This window comes from Mobula hypostoma, chromosome 1, assembly GCF_963921235.1.
Source record: "Mobula hypostoma chromosome 1, sMobHyp1.1, whole genome shotgun sequence".
Lineage (NCBI taxonomy): Eukaryota > Metazoa > Chordata > Chondrichthyes > Myliobatiformes > Myliobatidae > Mobula > Mobula hypostoma.
The window spans coordinates 170,764,766-170,788,465 of NC_086097.1; the positions used below are offsets into that span (position 1 = coordinate 170,764,766).

The 23,700-nt window shown below is 41.1% G+C and overlaps 1 protein-coding gene across 2 annotated transcripts in view; it reads left to right on the top strand.

The window, feature by feature from the left end:
• The window catches only part of LOC134342600 (cadherin-7-like), a 232,820-nt gene that overhangs the window by 50,789 nt on the left and 158,331 nt on the right, over positions 1-23,700 (top strand). Inside the window, exons 2-3 of one of the 2 annotated variants that reach the window (XM_063040931.1) lie at positions 828-932; positions 2,599-3,007. In XM_063040931.1, coding sequence (XP_062897001.1) covers positions 2,789-3,007 — 219 coding nt within the window. In that variant the 5' untranslated portion in view covers positions 828-932; positions 2,599-2,788. The remainder of the gene's footprint in view (positions 1-827; positions 933-2,598; positions 3,008-23,700) is intronic. The other variant, XM_063040923.1, reaches the window with a different exon arrangement.

The following is a 23,700-nucleotide window of genomic DNA, read 5'->3' on the forward strand; positions in this document are numbered from 1 at the left end:
TTTCTTTTAGTTTGAGTGAAAGTGCAATTAGGAGAATTCTTTCTGAAGATGATAAAGACTTAACTCATTATTAAGATACTGTGGTTTCTGTCACTTCCTTGGCAATCGTGTTATATCCACGCATAGCTTGGATCCCCCTCTGGTATGTTACAACTTGTAAGATTTTAAGGACATATCTTAACTGCCTTGAATGTCCACATCCTACCAGTGATATGATAAGTATAACACAGATACACAAGTGTTCAGAATACCAGTCGATGCAGATCCATACAAAGAAGAGAATCCGAGAATATTAACGCAAACAACAGGAATTCTGCAGATGCTGGAAATTCAAGCAACATACATCAAAGTTGCTGGTGAACGCAGCAGGCCAAGCAGCATCTATAGGAAGAGGCGCAGTTGACGTTTCAGGCCGAGATGAAGGGTCTCGGCCTGAAACGTCGACTGCGCCTCTTCCTATAGATGCTGCTTGGCCTGCTGCGTTCACCAGCAACTTTGATGTATGTTCCGAGAATATTAAAATGGGTCTGCTCATCAGACAACAGCAATGAAAAGAGGAATGGAGTTAATGCACACAAGATGCTAAAGAAACTCAGCAGGTTAGGCAGCATCTATGGAGAGGAATAAAGAGTTGATGCTTTGGGCTGAGATCCTTCATCAGGTCTTTATTCCTTTCTATAGATGCTGCCTGACCTGCTGAATTCCTCCCGCATTTTGTGTGTGCTACTCTGGATTTCCATCAACTGCAGAATCTCTTGTGTTTATGAAATGCAGTTAATGTCTGGTGAAGAACTCCAACCTGAATTGTTAATCTCTTTCTCTTTCAGCAGATGCTGTCTGACCTGCTGTGTGTTTCCAGCATTTTCTGATTTTATTTCAAGAAAGGATTTTTTCATTTTGCCTTAAATGCTGGCAAGAAAATGAATTTCAAGGTAGTATATGGTAACATATACGTATTTTGATAATAAATTTAGTTTCAACTTTAAACTTAGATCTCTAGTAACTGCGGTTCATTTTTCTGTTTTATTATCACTGACATACGTTGTGAAATTTGTTGTTTTGTGGCAGCAGTACGGTGCGAGCATTAAAAAAATTATTATAAGTTACGTTTTTTTTATCGTGTCACACCAGTCACTCAGCTATTCTTGTCTGGCGCCTGGTGTCAGGATTGGTCTCCTTTCGGATTAACCGGGTCACGATATGAACATTCCTGACTCGACACTTTTTTTTTACGAGGCCAAGTGGCTAGCTCAACACTCAACCCGGCACAGATGGAAAGTGTGCTCGGGGGGGTGGCCCGACTTGGATTCTAACTCGGGAATTTAAGTTACAATTAAAGATAAAGAGTGCAAAAGAGGAACAGTGCGGTGAAGTGAGGTAGTGTTCATGGGGTTACAGACTATTCAGTAATCTGTGGCAGAGGTTATTAAACTGTCCCTAAAATGTTGAGTGTGTTCAGAGGTTTTCTCGGTGGTGGCATATCTTCTGATTTTCATATGAAGAATGTTTCTCTCTCCTGACAATCCAAGGTTCTGATTCTTTATACTAACTCAATCTCAAAATAGATGTCAACAAAATAGAGTATAGAGAAGACTTACTGGAATGTTACCTGGGTTTCATCACAAACAGAGAAAGGTTGAACAAGTTGGGTCTTTATCCTTTGGAGCGTAGAAGGTTGAGGGGGACTTGGTAGAGGTATTTAAAATTATAAGGGGGATAGATAGAGTTGACGTGGATAGGCTTTTTCCATTGAAAGTGGGGGAGATTCAAACAAGAGGACATGATTTGAGAGTTAAAGGGCAAAAGTTTAGGGGTAACAATGAGGGGGAACTTCTTTACTCAGAGAGTGGTAGCTGTGTGGAATGGGCTTCCAGCAGAAGTGGTTGAGGCAGGTTCGATGTTGTCGTTTAAAGTTAAATTGGATAGATTTACGGACAGGAAAGGAACGGAAAGTTATGGGCTGATGGAAGGTCGGTGGGACTAGGTGAGATTAAGCGTTTGGCACGGACTAGAAGGGCCGAAATGGCCTGTTTCCGTGCTGTAATTGTTATATGGTTATATAAAGAAAAAGTTACAATTCTGTAGTGCACTGAGTCAACATTTGGGTAATATGGACATAAAAAATGTATAGTGTAAATAATAATAAGGAAGAAGATATATAAAACTATAAAAGGTTGGACCCAGCTAAAAATGATCTAAATCTGAAATCATTGACTCTAATTCAAGCAAATCCCATTTGTAATTGGACTCAATTTATTTGAAAGCAAAGCATAAGTAGATCAGAATTAGTCTAATTTGCTATTGAAAATTATTTTGGAACAATCTGATGATTTAATAGAGAACAAAGATAAACTTGGTATCCAGCAGGGTAAAACCAATTGTTTTTTATTCAGCCTAGCAACCTCATTACATAATGTGTATCTATTTCAACGTCTCTCAGGCAATATTGTTGTATCATGAGTCTTGGCTTTGACTGAAAAGTTAGTCTTATTGTTTTGTCTTACTTATTTGGATCTTGCCTCTCAAGATGTTGCACAAAGTGACACTGGATGGTAAAGTAAGTTAACTGACAGGTGCTCTTGTCTTTATCTGTACCAGGTGTCCATTACACTACTTCTTCAGTGAAGTTTATTCTGCAAGAACAAGCTTCCCTGGCGCAGCCAGCAACTATTTATTATCTCTGGACTGCAGACTGACAACACTGCCCGAGGCTATTACTACCGAAACAATTGGAACTGTGGCTTGTGTTCCCGACGAAGCAACCCCACCTCCCCACTGAAGTGAAAGAATGAAGCTAAGAGACAGACAGTACTGCTATGTCCTCGCGATTGTGTCACTCTTCCTGGGACTTGGTATGACAAGTCAATCAGATCCTTCGCCTTCGTTGCCCAGACCCCACCTGACAAAGGTGCAGGAGGCTCACAGGCGGGTGAAGAGGGGCTGGGTATGGAATCAGTTCTTTGTGCTGGAGGAGTACACAGGCACAGACCCATTATATGTGGGGAAGGTAAACAAGGTCAACTGCTCTTCACCTTCTAAATGTGTTCTCAATCGATCTCCTAATTGGAACATTTGGCTTTGAATGGATGCTTAGGGGATATGGGTCTAAAAATCACTCATGAACTTGTTTAAGATTTCATTTACTGTTTTTCAAAAGAAGTATCACTTCTGAAATAAATGAGTTCCTCTAAGCTAATTGGAGAGGAATTTCTGACACAGTGCCCTGGAAGGTGAAACATTTCAGATCCTGTAACCTTCTCATTTGATGCAATGTCTTGGGGCAGAGATACATTTTGCTTCAGTTCATTCCAGCACAGAGGGAGGCCACTTGGTCTATCATGCTTGTGCTGGCTGTATGTATGATTTGTCCAATTAGCTTCACTCCCCATTTTCCTTCCTCACAGTTGGATCACATTTACCCAATTTCCATTTGAAAATTGCATTTGAACCTCAGTAGGAATTGTTTCAATTTACGAGTTACCTAGTTGAATTATTTGAGGTATCCTTCCAGTAACACAGCTTGTCCTCGACCCTTACACACCAGAGATTCTGCAGCTGCTGGACATTTGAGCAACACACACAAAATGCTGGAGAAACACAATATGTCAGGCAACATCTATAAACAGTCAACATTTTGGGCTGAGGCTCTTCATCAAGGTACATGAATCATCAACAGTTTCTTGATGAAGGGTCTTAGCCTGAAATGTGAACTGCTTATTCCTCTCCATAGATGCTGTTTATCTTGTTGAGTTCTGCCAGCATTTTGTATGTGTTGCTTTTGACTCTTCACTGCTGACTTCACAGGAAGATGATACAACACACAAAGGGGCCTTTCAGCCCACTGAGTTTCTGCTGCCTCTTTTGAAAGATCCACCCAACTAGCTTCATTTCCTTGCTTCTTCTCCAAAGTGCTGCAGGTACTTCCTGCATGTGTTTAACCAGCTAGTTTTTGAAGCCTATTGCTGAGCTGGGTCCACCACCATTCAGGCTGTTAATTCTAGGTTATCACATCTCGTTGTTTACAGTGTTTCATTATTTCCCCATTGAATACTGGGATCTCTGTGGCGATAAGAATTGCAAAGAGCTGTGATTAGAGAGGGCAAGCTGATGGTTCAGGCACTGACATAAGCACATTTAACATTTTTGAAAATAAATAAAAAGGACCAGTGAGGAAAAGCTTTTTTGAGGTTCGGTATGATGTGGAACTCACTGCCCTGCAAGGAAATAAGTAAATTTGTTTATTATAAGAACTAGGAGCAGAATTGGGCCATTTGGCACATTGAGCCTGCCCCACCATTCCATCATGGCTGATTTATTATCCCTTTCAACCCCATTCTTTTGCCTTCTCCTCATAACCTTTGATGCCCTGATTAATTAAGAACCTATCAACTTCCTCCTTGAATATACGCAATGACTTGGCCTCCATTACTGCATGTTGCAAAGAATTCCATAGATTCACCACCTGCTGGCTGGAGAAATTTACCCTTATCGCTGTTATAAATTGATGTCCCTCTATTCTGAGGCTGTGCCCTTAGGACCTAGACTCCCCCACTATAGGAAACATCCTCTCTACATCCACTCCATTCAGACCTTTCAACATTTGATAGGTTTCAATGAAATCCAGCCCACATATTTCTAAACTACAATGGGTCCAGGCCCAGAGCCATCAAATCTCCTCATAGGTTAACCCTATCATTCCTGGGATCATTCTTGTAAACCTCCTCTGAACTCAATGCCAGCACATCCTTTCTTAGATAAGGGGCCCAAAACTGCTCACAATTCTCCAAGTGCAGTCTGACCAATGCCATATAAAACCTCAGCATTACATCCTTGTTTTTGTATTCTAGCCCTCTTGAAATGAATGCTATCATTGCATTTGCCTTCCTTACCAACAACTCAACCCGCAAACTAACAGTCATGAAATCCTGCACGAGAACTCCTAAGTCACTCTGCACCTCTGATTATTAAACTTTCTCCCCATTTATGAAATAGTCCCCACCTTGATCCCTTTTGCCAACGTACATGACCACACACTTCCTGATATTATATTCCATCTGTCACTTCTTTTCTCATTCCCCCAATCTGTCTAAGTACTTTTGCTGAAACCCTGCTTCCTCAACACTCTCTGCCCTTCCACCTATCGTCATATTGTCCTTAAACTTGGCCTCAAAATCATTGATTCCTTCATCCAAATCATTGTTATAAAAGGCGAAAAGAAGCATTCTCAACACCAACCCCTGCAACACACCACTAGTCACCCACAGCTAACCAGAAAAGGCCCCCTTTATTACTAGTCTTTGCCTCCTGCCAGTCAGCCAATCTTCTATCCATTCTAGTAATACCATGGGCTTTTATTTTGTTAAGCAGCCTCATGTGTAGCACCTTGTCAAAGGCCCTCTGAAAATCCAAATAAACATCATCCACTGACTCTCTTTTGCCTATTCTGCTTGTTAATTACTCAATGAATTCCAACAGATTAGTAAAGCCAGATTTCCTGTTTGGAAAACTGTGCTGACTTTGGACTGTTTTATCATGTGCTTCCAAGTACCCCAACACCTTATCCTTAATAATAGACTGCAACAATTTTCAAACCACTGAAGTTAGGCTAACTGGCCATATTTCATTTTCTCTGCCTCCCTCCCTTCTTAAAGAGTGTAATGACATTTGCAATTTTCCAGTCCTCAGGAACTTTGGAATGGCTTAATTCTGCTCCTATATCTTATGGAACTATTCCAGAATCTTTTGATTCTTGAAAGATCATTACTAATGTCTCCACAATCTCTTCAGCTACCTCTTTCATCTGGTCCAGGTGACTTACTTACCTTCAAACTTTTCAGTTTCCCAAAGCACCTTCTCCTTTGTACTATACTCACTTCTGCTCCCTGAGACTCTCGCATCTCTAGCATTCTGCTAGTGTCATCCACCGTGAATACTGACACAAAATACTTCTTAAGTTCCTCCACCTTTACTTTGTCCAGCATTACAACCTCTCCAAAGTTTTTTTCCAGTGGTTCGAAATCCACTCACATCACTTTTTCTCCTATATATCTGAAAAATCTTTTTTCATCCTCTTTTATGTTATTGGTTAGCTTACCTTCAAATTTCATCTTTTCTCTCTCAATGGCTTTTTTAGTTGACTTCTGTTTGTTTTTAAAAGCTTTGCCATTCTCTACGTTCTTACAATTTTTTGCTATATTATATACCCTCTCTTTTGCTTTGATGCTGTCCTTGACTTCTCTTGTCAACGCAGTTGTCTCATTCTCCCTTTAGAATACCTCTTCATCTTCGGAATGTATTTTTCCTGCACCTTCTGAATTTCCCCTAGAAACACCAGCCACTGCTGTACTACAATCATCCCTGTTTGTGTCCCCTTCCAATCAACTTTGACCAGCTCCTCTCTCATCTCTAATTCCTTTTACTTGCTGCAATACTGATACATCTGATTTTAGCTTCTTCTTCTCAAACTGTAGGGTGAATTCTATCATATTCTGATCACTGGCTCCTAAAGGTTCCTTTACCTTAAACTTTCTAATCATATCTTTGTCATACATAACATCCAGTCCAGATTTGCCTATCCCTTTGTAGGGTCAACAACAAGCTGTTCCAAAAAACATCTCGTTGGTAATCTACAAAGTTCCTCTTGGGATTCAGCACCAATCTACCAGCATATTGAAATCTCCCATGATTATCGCAACATTGCCCTTTTTACATGCCTCTTCTATGTCCGATTGTAATTTGTTGCCCAAATCCTGGCTACTGTTCAGAAGCCTCTATATAATTCTCATCACAGATTTTTTTTCTTACCTTTGCAGTTTTTTAACTCTACCTACCTCTTTCTAAAGATTTGATTTCTTTTTTTTTATCAACAGAGCCACTCCCCCCTGCCTAACATCCTGTCCTTTCAATACAATGTGTATCCTTGAATGTTAAGCTCACAACTATGATCTTCTTTCAGCTAAAGCTGAGCAACTTCCAGATCATCATACCTACTAATCTCTACCTGTGCTGCAAGACCATCTACCTTATTCCATATACTCTGTGGCTTCACATGTAATACTCTCAGTTCTTTATTCACCAACTTCTTTTGCTTCTGCCCCCCTGTTGCACTTTAACATTCCACTGACTGCAATTTTGCCTTTCTTTCTTTCTGTCTGCCTGACCTTCCTAAACACTGCATCTACTTGTATATCAACTGCCCCATCTATGGCCCTATCACTCCACTACCCATCCTCTAGATGAGTTAGTTTAACCCTCCCCAACAGCTCTAGCAAACTTGCCTGCAAGGATATTGGTCTCTCTCAGGTTCAGGGGTAACCTGTCCTTTTCTCTCAGAAGAGATCACAATGATCCAGAAATCTGAAACCCTGTCCCCTGCATCCATTCTTCTGCCACACATTCATCTGCCAAATCATCCTAATCTTACCCTCACTGGCACGTAGCATGAGCACCTATATTCTCTCTTCAGGACCTCTCCCTTTTCCTACTTATGCCATGTGAACAGAAATGAATTTTGTTTTGTATGCCATCTATACAGAACATTTCATCACATCTGTGCATCTGGAAAACAATAACAGAATGCAGAATGAAGTGTTGCAGTTCAGAGAAAGTGCAGTGCAGGCAGATAAAAAGGTACAACGCCGTGATAAGGTAGATTGTGAGATCAAGAGCCCATCTTATTGTACAAGTGCACCATTCAATAGTGTTATAATAAGGGACAGAAGCTGTCCTTAAGGCTGGTGGTGTGTGCTTTCAGGTTTTTGTATATTCTGCTTGATATAAGGGTGAAGAACATAGAATCTCCAGGGTGGATAGAGCCTTTGATTATGCTGGCCTTTTCCTGAGGCAGCAAAAAGTGTAGACAGAATCAATGGAGGGAAGGCTGCTTTTTGTGATTTGCTGTGCTGCTCGCTGTAGTTCCTTGTGGTCTCTTGCAGAGCAGTTACCATGCCAAGGCTGATGTGTCCTGGTAGGATGCTTTCTATGGTACTTCTGTAAAAGCCTGTGACAGTCAATGGAGAACATGTTGAATTTCTGCAATCAGCATCTTCCAAAGATAATTGAACAGGCTGGGTCTGCTGTATGGAAGGAAAAGCACAGATCCGATAGGTCAAAGGGTCTCCTTTGTGCTATAAGAATATATAGCACAAAAATATGTGTTCTATGATCCTTTAACCAGTCACCTTAACTCCCTGTCTTACATAGAGCATTGTACTGCAACAGATCCTTTGGCCCACTTTGTCTGTGCTAACCATGCCAAGTTCAACTAATCCATTCTGCCTCTGCAATGCATGTATCTCTCCATTTTCCACCTATTTGTGTGCCTGTGTAAGAGTCTCTAAAATTTTGCTGTTCTATCTACTTCTACCACTTACCCTGGAAATGTGTTCTACTCTCTGTGTAAAAACTTGCTTTGCAAATTTCCTGTAATCCTCCCTCTCACATTAAAGCTGTGCCCTTCAGTCTTTGGCATTTCCACCTAGGGAAAGACACTCTGATTATCTATCCTATCTTTGCCTTTTATAATCTAGTACACTTCTGTCAGGCCTCTGCCTCTGACACTCTGGAGAAACCAATCCAACATTATTTTAAGCTCTCTTCTGGTTTCCAACCTCCAGCTGCTGCAGTCAGATTCTTCTCATTTCCTCCACTGGCACCCTTGAAGGTTTTGAACACTTCTCTTGAATTTTTCCTTCAGCTTTCTTTCACTCAGGAGGATAACCCCAGCCTCTGCTCCCCAAATCCGATCTCATTTCTTTACAGTTATGGAGAATGACTGGTGGGTGACTTTATTCAGGCACATAAGATTCTACAGGGACATTGTGGTAGATTTTGTGATGTTTGTACTGGTGAATGACCTTTTGACTGAGCAGGCAAACTAACAAGATGAAAGAGGTGGACACAGAGTCATAGAGTAAAACAGCACGGAAACAGGCCCTTTGGGCCATTCATTCATGCCGACCAAGATGCCCATTTGAATTAGTCTCATTTACCTATGTTTGGTCTGTGTCCCTCTAAACCTTTCCTATTCATGCCATTTAAAATAAAAGTGTGCAGGAACTCCTCTGGCAGTGGATAGTGAATCTCTGACAGAGGAGGAATTGAGGCCTGGGACAGATCAGCAATGATTGTATTGAATGGTCGGGCAGGCTTGAGGGTCTGAATTAGCCTACTGCTGGCCTACTTCCTGATAACCACAAGAGATTGTGCAGATGCTGGAAATGAAGAGCAATGCACACAAAATGCTGGGAGCAGCTTAGCAGTTCAGGCAGCATCTATGGAGGGAAATAAGACAGTTGACTTTTTGGGCTGAGACCCTTCTTCAGGACTGGAAAGGAAGGGGGAAGATACCAGAGTAAAAAGGTGGGGGGGGGAGGGAGGGAAAAGGGGACTAGCTAGAAGACGATAGGTAATGCCAGGTGAGTGAAGTCCCTTTTACTAACCTTACAGTAAAAAAAATTACAGGTAGTTGAAGAAATCAATGTTCATGTAATAATAGTGTTCACAATCAAACTAATTGTGCAGATGCAGGAAATGAAGAGGAATATATACTGCATCCTAATCATTAATTAGGACAGTGAAACATTACAAATTTCTATAAATGTGTGCTAGAGAGTATATTGCCTGATTGCATCATGGCCTGGTATGGAACTATTTTTTGAAACTTTGGACTGGATAAGTGAAGAACATTAAACATAAAGAAAAGTGCAATAGAGCTAGTAGAATATAAACCAGAGCAGCAGGATACAATACAATTAAAGGATGAACATGAAACATGTAAGTACCTGGGAAATTAACAAGCAAAGAAAATAGATCATAGCGCAATAAAGGGAAAACTTATGACAGAATTTACTTCAAGGTTTAAGAAAATCTGCCAAACAGACCTCAATAGTAAAAATATAACAAAAACAATAAACCCTCTCGCTATACCAATATTAATATATTCTTTCGGCATAATATCTTGGCCCAAAACAGATCTGGAAAATTTACAACAATAAGAATGGAAATGTCAAATTTTAGAAAACACTATGCACACTTGAACACACTTAGATTAATACTACCTGGGACAGAGGATGAAGAGAAATAACAGGCATTAAAAATTTACACCACAGTCAGAGAAAACTTCGAAGGACATACTTCCAGCAATGAAAACAGGTTTCAGCACTCCATGCCAGCATATACAATTCTGATAAGAAGTATACGCTACAAAACTTAAATGAAAGCACAACCGAGAAAAATGAAGAGATTATCGCTACAGAAGAAAAAGATAACAAATGGAAGAGCATGACCCTCCATGGATGACATCCCCATGATCTGAGCAGACTAGATGTGAACAAGGAAACATCAAACTACCTGGCTCAGAGTTGGAGACCTCTTCACAGAAATTGAAAGGTTCCTTGTAGCAATGCAAGAGCAGGTGGTTAACACAAAAAATATGGAAAATACACAACAAAAGACCAACAAATTCAAGATGATAAATGCAGAAATTCCATGAGAAACAAGAAACAATCCAACACATTATGGGATCCTGCAGCAGTTTAACTCAATCTGATTACTTACACAGGCACAATCAAGTGGCAAACATCATTCACCAAAACCTTGCTTTAAAATACAAACTCATAAAAGACACCATTCCTTACTATAAATACAAGCCTGATCCAGTTTTAGAGTCAGAGCCCTACAAATTATATTACAACTGATCCATTATTACAAATTGGACCATCCATAATAATCATCTGGATAGAATATTGCAGGATAAACAAGCAAGAACAACTTTCTTAATAGATAAAACCATTGCAAACACACATAACACACAGAAATCAATACGTGAAAAACACGAGAAATGTGCTGAATTAAAAGAAGAAATTGAAAGACTATGGAACATGAACAGGGTATACAATGTTCCAATAGTAATATCCATAACTCATATCATCCCAAAGTCACTACACATGAGCATTATTCATGTGACATTCATGTAAGTCTTCAGAAAGCCACAAAACTCCACTAAACACCACTAAAATAGTCTGAAAGTTCCTAGCCGTTGAGAAATGAGTGTGCTTTGCTATGACTGTGCTTCAGGTTCTACCAGCTTAATTCTGAGAAAAAATAAAATTAATTATAATAGCACAAAGTGCCAAGTTCAAAGCAAATATATTATCAAAGTACATATTTGTCACCATATGCAACCCTGAGATTTGTTTTCTTTCTCAGTAAATCCAAGAAACATAATGGAAGCAATGAAAGACCTCACCCCACAGGATGGACAAACAACCAATGTGCAAAAGACAACAAACTGTGTAAATACAAAAATAAAACACACAAATAATAATAATAATAATAATAGATAAATAAGCAATAAATATCAAGAACATGAGATGATGAATCCTTGAAGGTGAGTCTATAGGTTGTAGGAACAGTTCAGTGATGGGGTGAGTGAAGTTGAGTCAAGTTATCCCTAATGGTTCAAGAGCAAGCCGGTTGAGGAGTAATAAATGTTCCTGAACCTAGTGATGTGGGGGCTGAGACTCCTGTACCTTTTTCTGATGGCAGCAGTGAGAAGAGAGCATGGCCTAGGTGATGGGGTCCGTGATGATGGATGCTGTTTTCCTGTGACAGCGCTCCATGTAGATGTACTTAGTGGTGGGGAGGGCTCTACCTGTGATGAATTGGGCTGTGTGCACTTTTTGTAGGATTTTCCATTCAAGGTGATTGGTGTTTCCATGCCAGGCTGAGGTGCAGCCAGTCAATATGCTCTTCACTCCACATCTATAGACGTTTGCCATGTTTCACTGTACTAATTAATGTCTGGATGCAGTATGTATTCCATTAGCTTAATTATGGGTATTATTAGGTAAATATTCAATGAGCAAGTGTATGCCAAGTGATGTGATATGGGTAGTTGCAGATAATGGATGTTTCTGACTTAGAGTGAAATCAGCTTATGGAGAGTTTTCAAGAGCTGAAACCTTACATAACTTAGGGGCTGCCTTTATATTCTGTTCAACCTGCACAAGTGTCAATCTTGTTTAATTTGCAGATATGTATGGTTTATAAAAATACACTTCGTTATTGGAATCACAATTGTTTTATTTTTGTCAAATGTACTAAGCTACAGTGAAAAACTTTGTTTTGCATGCCATCATTTCGAAATAGAGAGTGGCTAAGTGCTTGGAATGCACTGCTGGGGATGGTGGTAGAAGCTGATAGGCACGTGGATGAAAGATAAACAGAGGATTATTCAAGGTTGTCAAGCCGAGGAGTGGTAGTGGGGACAAGTTCCCACTACTTAAAAGTGCTCCTCACGGCATGCGCTTCAAGTAGCCTCTGACAACGAAGTCCAACTCTTGGCCTTCTCGTGTGACTTAGCCTCTAAGCCCAGTGGAACTGTTTCTACTGACAGGGGAAGGGGCGAAGGCGGGTCCTGGCGCCTTAAAACCAGTGCTTCGGGTAGATGGAGCTCGTCAGCCTGGGAAGGCAGTCCATCTAAGAGAGGGAAAAATCTGATTTCAAACCTCTGCTGCCTTGTGGCCATACCCACTCATGGGAAAGGCTTTAGGAGTAAACCTGAGGACAAATCTGGAGCTGGAGACCCTAAGGCAGTCCGACGTTGCCTTCAACCTCGTTCTAGCAACTCCTGCGATGACACTAGTGCAAGCTGTATTGGCCCTTGTCCTTCCCTTGGACAACATCGGTGTCGTGGAGAGGGGAGACTTGCTGCATGGCCAACTGCCTGTCTTCCATACAACCTTGCCCAGGCCTGCACCCTGGAGAGGACACTCCAGCGTCACCTCACCGCGTCGGCACAGAGACTTTCCAGGCGCAGATCCATGATCTCGCGAGACTAACGGATGCCACCACCAATTTATAGCTCTGTTAGAAGGAAAGGTTAGACTGATTGAGGAGTAGGTTAAAATGTTGGCACAGCGCAAAGGGCCAATTTGGTGTTGTACTATTCTATATTCTATGTTCTAAACATCAAGTCCATGAGTACAGGTAATGGCTGATGTAAAGGGTAGATACAGTATTCAGTTACATGAATTATTATCCTCTCTCCCAGGGCAGTTGGGACCTGTACAAGAAGGATGGTTAGTGCCTAATTTGGAGGGGAACCAATATCCTTATGGGGAAATCTGCTAGTGCCATTTGGGAGAGTTTAAACTAGTGAGGCAGGGAGTGGGAACCAGAGAAACAGGCCAGCAAGTGAAAGTGTTGATGGAAAGATATGGGACAGGAGATGTGGGTCTGATAGGAAGGGCCGACAGCAGCAAGCAAGTGAACATGGTGAGACCGATGGTCTGGAATGTGTTTATCAGAATCAGGTATAATATCACCGGCATGTCGCAACATTTGTTTTGCAGCAGCAGTACATTACAATACATAATAATAAAAAATTATAAATGGCAATAAGAAATATGTACAGTGGATTCTGGTTAATTGGGATACATCGGGACCAGTACATTTTGGCCCAATTCCGAGGCTGCCTCAATTAGCTGATTTCATGGAAGTAGTTAAAAAGATATAAAAAGACAAACTACCATTTAATTGAGTAACAAATTATGTATTTAAATGAAATACAGAACAAATTAGAACACTGCCAAAACTACTATGGAACTATAAAACTGTGTATTAGTTCCAACAGTTATCGACAGAAGAATTGATCCAGTGTACGCTGCTGTGTTCTTTTGATTGACTGTAAATGAACAAAATCAGTGCAGCTGTGTGCAGATACGTCTATTATCTGCAGCCCAGTGCAGGTAATAAACTGCCTTCAAACAATGTTTTTGACGACTGCATCCTTCAAATCTTCATTTTCATTTTAACATTCAGGATGATTGTCAATACCTTCAAATTTTTCTTCGATTCTAACTCGTTGAGATAGTGAAATCATTTCCTTTTCACTCCAGGCCATTTCTGGCATCTTAAAGACTGAATGCTTGAAAATATAATGAGCTAAGTAGGTCTGAATTGTCTTACTGCTTATAACTTGCCAAATATCATTGACAAAAATGATTGCTTTTTGAACACAACCAGATGCAGGTGACGCTATTTAAAACTGTCCGCTTTAAGCATGTTGAACTATCCAACAGCCATACAACATAGTGCAAAAAGAGAGCAAATAAAAAGAAAGAAATATTGAGGTGGTATATATGGGTTCATTATCCATTCAGAAATCTGATGTTGGAGTGGAAGAAGCTGTCCTAAACAGTTGAGAGTGTGTCTTTAGGTTCCCATACATCTTTCTCGTGGTAACAATGAGAAGAGGGTGCGTCCAGGGTGAAGGGGATACAATCTTTTTGAGGGCCAAAGGTCCTGTTCCTGTGCTGTTGTGTTCTATCTTCTATGTTCTTGTCAGATAAAAAATGTCGTATCTCTTTCATTGCAAAATACTTAGAAGGCTAATGGATTGGGATATGTAAAAATGCTGTTCGAGGTGGGCATGTTTCACTCTGTTACTCTTGAGCTGACAAAGGAGTGGTTGTCAGCAACATAAGTTGCTGCAGTAAATGGCCACGCACCTGAGTCAGTTGCCTGTTGTATGCAATATTTCATTTAATGAAATGGGATGTCAGTGGGTGGGAGTGATACCAAACTGCCAGGCCAAACTGGGAGTGACCAAAGATGATTTTTGACACAGACATTCTCTCTCAACCTTGGACTGGATACTGGTAGACAGAGTGGTGAAGAAGCTTTTTGGCATGCTACCAGTCAGGGCACTGACTATAGAATTTAGGATGTAATGTTGCAGTCGTACAAGGCGTTGGTGAGGGTGCATTTGGAACACTCTGTTCAGTTTTGGTCACCCCTGCTAGAAGAGAGATACCATTAAGCTGGAAAGAGTGCAAAGGAGAATTACAAGGATATTGCTGGGACTTGAAGGACTGAGTTACGGAAGGCAGGTTGGGACTTTTTGTTGTAGCATAGGAGAATAAGGGGTGGTTTTATAGAGGTGTATTAAGTCATGCAGGGCATAGATAAGGATGAATGCACACAGACTTTTTTTTTCCAGATTTCAGAATTAAGAACAGGAGGGTATATGTTCAAGATGAGAGGTGAGAGAATTATTACAAAGCTGAGAGGCAGCTTTTTCACCAGAGACTGGTGAGTGGTTGAGGCAGGTTCATTAACAACATAGAACATAAAGCATAGAACAGTTCTGCAAAGTGTAGGCTGTTCAGCCCATGTTGTTCTACCAACCCTTTAACTTACTCCAAGATCTATATAACCCTTTGCTCACACATATCCCTCTATTTTTCATTTAACCATGTACCTATCTAAGAGTCTCTTAAATGTCCCTAATGCATCTGGTACATGGATAGGATGTTTATCTGGACCAAATACAACCAAATGGAGATGGGTTAGATGGGAATCTTTATCAGCGTGGACCAGTTGGGCCAAAGGGCCGGTTTTTGTGCTGTATGACTCAGGCTGGGGAACATCAACAAATGGGTCAGCTTTCTGGGAGAAGCTGTAATTAGAAAGGTAGAGTTGCGAAGGAGAGAATTTGAATGGATATGGTGTCAAGGGGAGGATGTTTGACAGTTGAAGTTCTGTTAGTTTCTTCGTGCAGGGGAGGGGTTGTTTTTTTTAGGGGGTTGGAGATCCTGCTCCATATTGTGCAGGTGAAGGGAGGTTTTGGGGGATCGGGATGCCATTCTCTTTTGTACAGGGATGGGGGTGGGCATTGATGTTTCTCTCTGAACGACTTTCATGATCTTTCTTTGTTTTGTGACTATCTGGAGAAATATAAATTTCAGAGTTGTATATGGATACATGTTTTGATTCTTTGAATTCTCTGAGATGACTGAAGTATTTGCTATAGTAGAGAAGACAGAATGGCCAATTGTACACGTACAAGTGAGCAACGAGGCAGGCAGCTTTGGAATTGAACCTACTGGAGTGGGCATCTCTGCATCAGTTGGCTTTTGTAGTGATAGACAGCACTGAGGATGAAGAAAGCTTTGGCAAAAGGTTAGGAATGTCTTTGCTTTTTAAATCGTACTAGCATTTATGTGCCAACAGTTAATGAAATGGCCTATTTAATGTGAAACCTATTGCCAGAAGAAAATCATCAGAATAAATGGTAGAGGTTCTTTTTTCAATATTTCACAGGAATTGGATGTCACTGTAAGGATATCATTTATTGTCCATTCCTATCCAACCAGCGACTAAACTGTGTGGCATGCTGGACGGTTCAGGGTTGAATTGGTTTTGGAGTCCTGCACTGGCCATGCTTTGTAAGGACAGTAGATTTCTCTCCCTGCAGGGCTGTAGTGAAGCTGAACTGATACTTCCATAGTCACCATCACTGAAAGCAAACTGTTATTCCAGATTTATTTATTAAATATCCAGCCAGTGATGGGATTCTAATTATTGCCGTAATTAAGTGGTAATTGGCAAATTGTTTTACTGTTTTCCGATGTCCTGAGGTACAGTGAAAAATGTTGTTTTGCATGCCATCCATTTCATCACATCAGTACATTGAAGTAGTACAAGGGAAACCAATGACAGAATGCAGAATAAATTTGCAGAGAAAGGGCAGCGCAGGCAGACATTAAGGTGCAAAGGCCATGAGGTAGGTTATAATGTCAAGAGTCTATTTTGTTGGATTAATCAACTGCCCAATAGCCTTATAAGAGCAGATATTAAGCTGCCCTTGAGCCTGGCGGTCAGTGCTTTCAGGCTTATGATCTTCTACTCCACAGGAGAGGAGAGGAAAGAGAATGTCTGGGGTGGGTGGGGTCTTTGATCATGCTGTCTACTTTACCAAGGCAGTGAGAAGTATAGTCAAAGTCCATGGAGCAGAAGCTAGTTTCCATGATGTGCTGAGCTCTGTCCACAACTCACAGGCAGAGCAGTTGGCATACCAAGTGCGAGTTGCGAAAGAACATCAAGGAAGAAGAAGTTAAGAAGACAGACTGTTGAGGTTTAATGAAGATAGTGTGAATCATAAGCAATGTCTGGACCTGTTCAACTGAATAGCCTGTTACTGGTCGTATTACATCTTGACCCTTCTAGTTAAAAAAATTGGGAAGTGTCATTGGTTCAAATGCTGTTTAAAGTTGACATTCCAATCTTGTGATTGGTCTCCCTTTCAAAAGTAATTCATTGGGTGTGAAACCCTTGGAATGCCGAGGACTGATCTAGATGCTGTGCAAGCATCATCTTCTCTTTGTTACGGGATTTAAACCGAATGATGAGTTAAAAATGGTCACTGATGTCAGTATACATTCTGGAAGTTGTATAATATTCAATACTGATGTGTCAAACATCCTACACTATATCTAACAGAAATGTACTGGAAGAAAAATAATGAAAGTGACCACACTGCGTGAGACATGCTGCCTCACGACACCCATGTTCAATCCTGACCTCGGGTAGTGTCTATGTGGGATTTGCACATTCTTGCTGCATCCATGTGGTTTCTCTCAGGTTCTCTGGTTTCCTCCACATTCCAAAAATGCTGTTAGGTTAATTGGCCTCCGTAAATTGTCCCTAGTGTGGTAGGGAGAGACAGAATCTGAGGGAGTTAATGGGAATATGAGACACAGTTTCCGAATAAAGGTTCTCCCCTTTAAACTGAGGTAAGGAGGAATTTCTTCAGTCAGAGACTGGTGCATCTGTGGGATTTGCCGCCACTGAGAGCTGTAGAATACAAGTCAGTGGGTGTATTTAAGTCAGAGATTGATAGATTTATGATTGGTAAGGGAGTTAAGGGTTATGGGGATAAAATCTGAGGACTGAGTTGAGAAAATAAAATCAGGCATGATTGGTGGAGTAGATTTGAATAGCCTTACTCTGCTCCTATATCTAATGGTCTTAAGGAATATACAGAGAATAAAAGAAAATAGGGATTAAAGTAGCATTAGTGTAAATGGGCAAATAATGGTCAGTATAGACTCAGGAGGCTGAATGGCCTGTCTCCTTGCTGTATATCTCACTAACTCTATGCATTAAACAGGCTGTTGTGCCATCCTATTTCAATGATCACCAATCTCATGTGAAGATAAAGGCAGCAACTCTCACCCGTATTTCCGGATTGATGCGCTTTAGATAGGATATATTATTGGTGCTAAAATCATAGCATTAGGAAATTCTAGCCTCTTACTTCTCGGAGGTAATTGATATTCTAGCACAACTTTCCCTGTCTGTTCCTGGCTGTAGTCCTGTCCTTTACTATTATATTTTTCCTCCTCCATGACGTTCTCTGCATTCAAATGCTTTGTCCCAGATCCTAGCTCTGCCCAGTGTGACCTTCAGAGCAGCTGTTAGCAACATTCAAAGTCCTGCCACTCCTAGGTCAAAGGAATACGAGTGCCCCTGGTGTAGAACCTCGCTCAGGAGTTGCACTTTAGCTAAGAACACACTAAAATGGCTCCACTGGGACAATAGTCCTTCTCCAATCTGGCGACACAAGAAACTGCAGATAGTAGGATCTAGAGCAAAGACCAAGCTGCTAAAAGAATTCAGCAGGTCCGACATCATCTGTGGAGGCAAAGGGAAAAAGTCCTGATGCAGAATCCCCACCCATTACGTTAGCTGCCTCTTTGCCTCCACAGATGCTGCCTGCCCTGCTGACTGCCTTCAGCTGTTTATCTACTTGTCTAAACTGACATTGGAGATCATTGCTAAATCTACTTGATAGATGGGCATGGATCGATAGCTAGAGCATATTGCACAGCCATTGATATTGATTCTCACAAGGTATTCAACATTGACAAAGGACTGGTAGCTGAAGTTTGTAATTCAGAACCAATTATTGATCTGTTGAGGAAATAGCCTGATCAGCAGGAGGAAGGGAATAGGGATAAAAGGAGGTAGTTGAATTGAAGGAGTGTGACCAATTGTATACCTTAGATCATGGGAAGACAGTCTACAGTCAAACATGCTGATAACACAAAAGTAAGCAGATAAAGAGACAACATTAATCCCAAATAGGTACTTTTGGATTATACAATTGGGCAAAACTGTGTTAGGTGGACTTCAATGTGGATAAATGTGGGGTGATCTGCTTTAGCCTTCAATTAGTTAGGCTAAAGTAGGATCATTGCATCCACTTCTGGTCACTGCCTTGGGAGAATGGGTGGATCCCAGGGTGGGTGCAGAAAAGACTTATCAGAATGGTTCGAGGGACTAAGGTTTTCAGTTACATTAGACTCGTGAAGGCAAGTTTTTCCTAGTGCGAGAAAAGGTTTGGGAAGAAATTTGATTTACAATGTCATGACATGTTTAGATGGGAGTAAGAAGAGGGATGCTTTCCTTATCAATCAATCCTTCAAGACTTGGTTAAGCTGGAGGGGACAGGCTTAAAGAGTTGGACAAAGGGTTCGGGAGAGATGAGAAGAAATATTATTTTACTGAGAGAGTAGTCTTGATCAAGAATTTGCTGCCTTTGAGTTTCAGGAAAGAGAAGTAGATCAGGACTTTCTAAGTGGAATTAGATAGGCACAAGGGAAAGTAGCATGCAGGCACTGTTTCCTCAAAGTTGTGTGGGTGCACGGCTATGCAGTAACTGAACACATAGCCTTTGTTTCTGTGCCGTTTGCATTTTCTTTTATATAATGTTAATAAAATTTTAAAATCTGTGTTAATACAATTTTGAAATACCCTGTAATTAATCATGTTAATGAGTATAATCCATACATTTTCTGAATAAGAAACATACCACAACTTTCACTTTGGAACATTTTAGGACAGGGCTTCCCAACCTGGAGTCCACGGACCCCTCGGTTTAATGGTAAGGCTCCATGACAAAAATGGTTGGGAACCCTGATTTAGAGCTTCACCATATTTACATTGTCAATGTTTCAAGTTACAGCACTGTTACAAGTTGTAAGAGTAAACAACAGTATGGAAGCCGACAGCTAATAGACCGCCTGATGTCGCAAAATACATATAACGAAGAACATACTTAAAGTGCCATGGAGTTTTCAGACCATGTTAGAATTTCCAGCTCAGAGCAATGGTTGGTCTGCGCAGCTGTAAGAAGAATTTGGCAGGAATGTTGCATGCAGGGTTAATTGGAAAATGGCATGTGAATGCAACTGTTGGGATTACTCAACATGGAACCCCCACAGACTCAGTGGGCCAAATGGCCCCTTTGCAACGATACTTGTGTAATTCTGTGTTGGAACAGATTGCTTCCAAGTGATGAAAATGTAGAAGTCCAAGGAAACAAATTCAAGTACATAAATTATTGAAGTGTCATGGACAGGTGCAGGAAATAATCAAAAGGCTAATAGAAAGTGAGTCTTTGTATCTGGAGGACTAGTGAACAAGAATAAATAAAGGACAAAAGCAGTAACAAATACCAGGAAATTATACCTGGCAGTGTCATTGTATGAATCTTATCACATTGGCTCAACTCATTATGTTAATGTAGAAGTTAACCAGCATATTTCAAATGGATTATGGCATCCAGGAAACCAGAAGAGAGAGAAATTTCAGGTAAGCATGTTAATCATTTGTACAGTAACAATGGCTGACAATCATGTCGAGCCTTACCAGTGTTGATGTCTTGACTAAATTCGATAGACAACTCAAAATGAACTTTAATTAAAGGGAACTTCTGTGATTAAATCTAATTTATCTTGGCTTTGTTCCCTGTGATTAGATATTTCTAACTAACAATTGGTTTGTAATTAAGCCTATCGACTTTACGCAGCGTATTCTAGCTGAGTCCTTTCTCCCCACCTTCATTAGGTATAAGTGAGGTACCACAAGACTGAAAGTTAGCTAATGTTGTTCACCTGTTTAAGTAGAGCAGCAGGGATAAGCCAGGCAAGTTAGACTGGTGAGCCATAAGAGAGGATGCTTCCCATGGTGGGGTTGTCTAGGACCAGAGAGAGCAGCCTCAGAAAAGAGGGACGTCCATTTAGAACAGAGCTGAGAAGGAATTTCTTCAGCCACAGGGTAGTGAGCCTGTAGAATCTGATGCCACAGGCAGCTGTGGAGGCCAGGTGTATTTAAGGAGCAGGTTGATAGGTTGTTGATTAGTCAGGGTGTGAAACGTTATGGGGGCGAAAGCAAGAGAATGGGGTTGAGAAGGAAATAGATCAGCCACGTTGAAATGGCAGAGCAGACTTGATGGGCTGAATAGCCCAATTCTTTTCTGTTGGCTTATGGTCTTATGATCAGTGGTAGGGAAATTACTGGAGAAAATACAAAGAAAAATTTATTTTTTAAAATTTTTATTTTGAGATACAGCATTGAACAGGTCCTTCCGGCCCTTTAAACCATGCTGTCCAGCAACCCCCGTTTTAACCCCTTGAGCCGTGCTGTCCAGCAACCCCCATTTTAACCCCTTGAGCCGTGCTGTCCAGCAACCCCCATTTTAACCCCTTGAACCATGCTGTCCAGCAACCCCCGTTTTAACCCCTTGAGCCGTGCTGTCCAGCAACCCCCATTTTAACCCCTTGAACCATGCTGTCCAACAACCCCCATTTTAACTCCTTGAGCCGTGCTGTCCAGCAACCCCCGTTTTAACCCCTTGAACCATGCTGTCCAACCACCCCCGTTTTAACCCTTTGAGCTGTGCTGTCCAGCAACCCCCGTTTTAACTCTTTGAACCGTCCTGTCCAGCAACCCCCATTTTAACCCTAGCCTAATTATGGGAATTTATAATAACCAAGTAACCTCCCAACCAGAATATCTTTGGAATGTGGGAGGAAACTGGATCACCTGAAGGAAAACTCACACAGTCACAGAAGAATTTACAGACTCCTTACAGGCAACAGTGAGAATTGAACCTAGGTTGCTGGTACTGTAAAGCATTGTGCAAACCACGACACTACCATGCCTCCCCAGTACGTTCTTAAAGGCAGAAGCCAACAAAGATAGTTGGCATGGTTTTGCAGGGGAGATCCTGTCTTCCATGGAGGTAACTAGGATGCTGGATAAAGGCAGAATAATAGATGTTGTCTAACTGGATTATTGTATGACTTATGCCAAAGTCCCACGTGGGAGACTTGTCCAGGAGGTTAAGGTACATTAGTTTCAAGGTAAGCTGACTAATTGGATCTAAAGCTGACTTGGTGAGAAGTGGCAGAGGGTAGTGGTGAAAAATTACTTTTCTGACTGGAAGTCTGTGATTAGTGGTTTAAGGTAGGAATCAGTGTTGACACTCTTAATTATTTACAATGTAAATTCCCAACTTAGATGTGAATGTAGGAGGGATGATTGGTAAGTTTGTAGATAACATGTAAGTTGGTGATTTTGTGCATAGTGAGGTAGCTTGGCTATGACTACAGCTGGATATTGATCAGGTGGAAAATTGGGTGGAATATTGTTGATAGAACTGAATTTTCACAAGTCCAGTACACTTTCCAAAGTCAAATAAGATCAAGATACGCAGTACATAGTAAATGATAGGGCACTAAGGAATATTACTGAATAGAGGGTTGTTAGGATTCCCTGAAAGTGGCATCAGAGCGGTGTTTAAGGCAAATGGCATGTTTGCCTACATAGTTTGGGAACAGAATATAAAAAATGAGATGTTATGTTGCAACTTTACAAAATGTTGGTCAGACTCTACCTGGAATATGTGCTGTAAAACTTCATAACTTAAATAATTTCCCCAGTGCCCTGGTGTGCCTGTTACAGTTGTTCAGAATTCAGAATGTTTGTCCAACAACCTAACCACTGTGTTACCACTCACTAATAACTCAGGCAGAATGTTGTGTAGGTACAAGGGACCCCAGGTACTCGAATATGTGGAACTCAGCAGATCAGGCAGCATCTGTGGAGGGAAATAGATGACAGACGTTTCAGTTTGAGAATCTTCATTTAGAGAGGGTGGTCACTCAGAGATCCCACCAGTTGTCTGCACTGTGAATGGGTTTGGATGCTGGTCTGGAGTGAAGCTCACTGCCTATGGGTTCCAGCATTCCTCTCCCATCAGGCTAAATTGACTCCATTCTGAAATCACTGCACTCTGGAATTCAATATGGATTCACATTTGAAAGTAGGGCCTCAGCCAGACCCATGACAGTCAGCAGGCAGTCTTGTCAGTACATAAAGTCTCATGGTTGATGCTGGGTTAAAAAAAAATGAGTGGAAGTGTTGCTGTGCAGATGGAATGCTTAGAACCCAGCCCTCCGCTCATTTGAAGCCCTGCATTCTTTTCTTTTTCGAGGCTTGCGAACTATTAGAACACAACAACTATTCTTCAAGATGTTAAAGCGCCTGATCTGTGTGAATTTTCCTTTATTGTGGCTGTCAGACCCTTCAACTCATTGCAATTATTTTGTGAGATAAAGGGCATTGCTCAACATGCTGAACCTGACAATTAAAAGTGAAAATATTCCACCGTGTGGAAATTGTAGTGGAACATTAATGATTATTCAGGAGGCTTTTTATAGTCAAATAGACTCTGCCTGGCGATGTGAGACACTCAGAAACTAAATGGTGACAGCAATAGATGGTGAGCTGCAGGCTTCTTAAGTTCCATATGTGTTGCTGAGGCCACAAGGAGTAGTTGCAGCTCAGAAACGGTTGGGAAGGAGAGGAAGCTAATTATTGCCACTCTACAAATATCTTGAGGAACTCCCTAGGAAGGTGCAGGAAGGACTTTCTGGAATGGTTCCAGTGATAAGGAATTGAAGCTAAACGTTGGACTGGAAATATTACAGTGGTCCTCCTTAAAGCAAAAAAGGTTGGGAAGAGATTGGAAGGAATTCTAATAGGTTTAGGGAAAATAGATGGAGA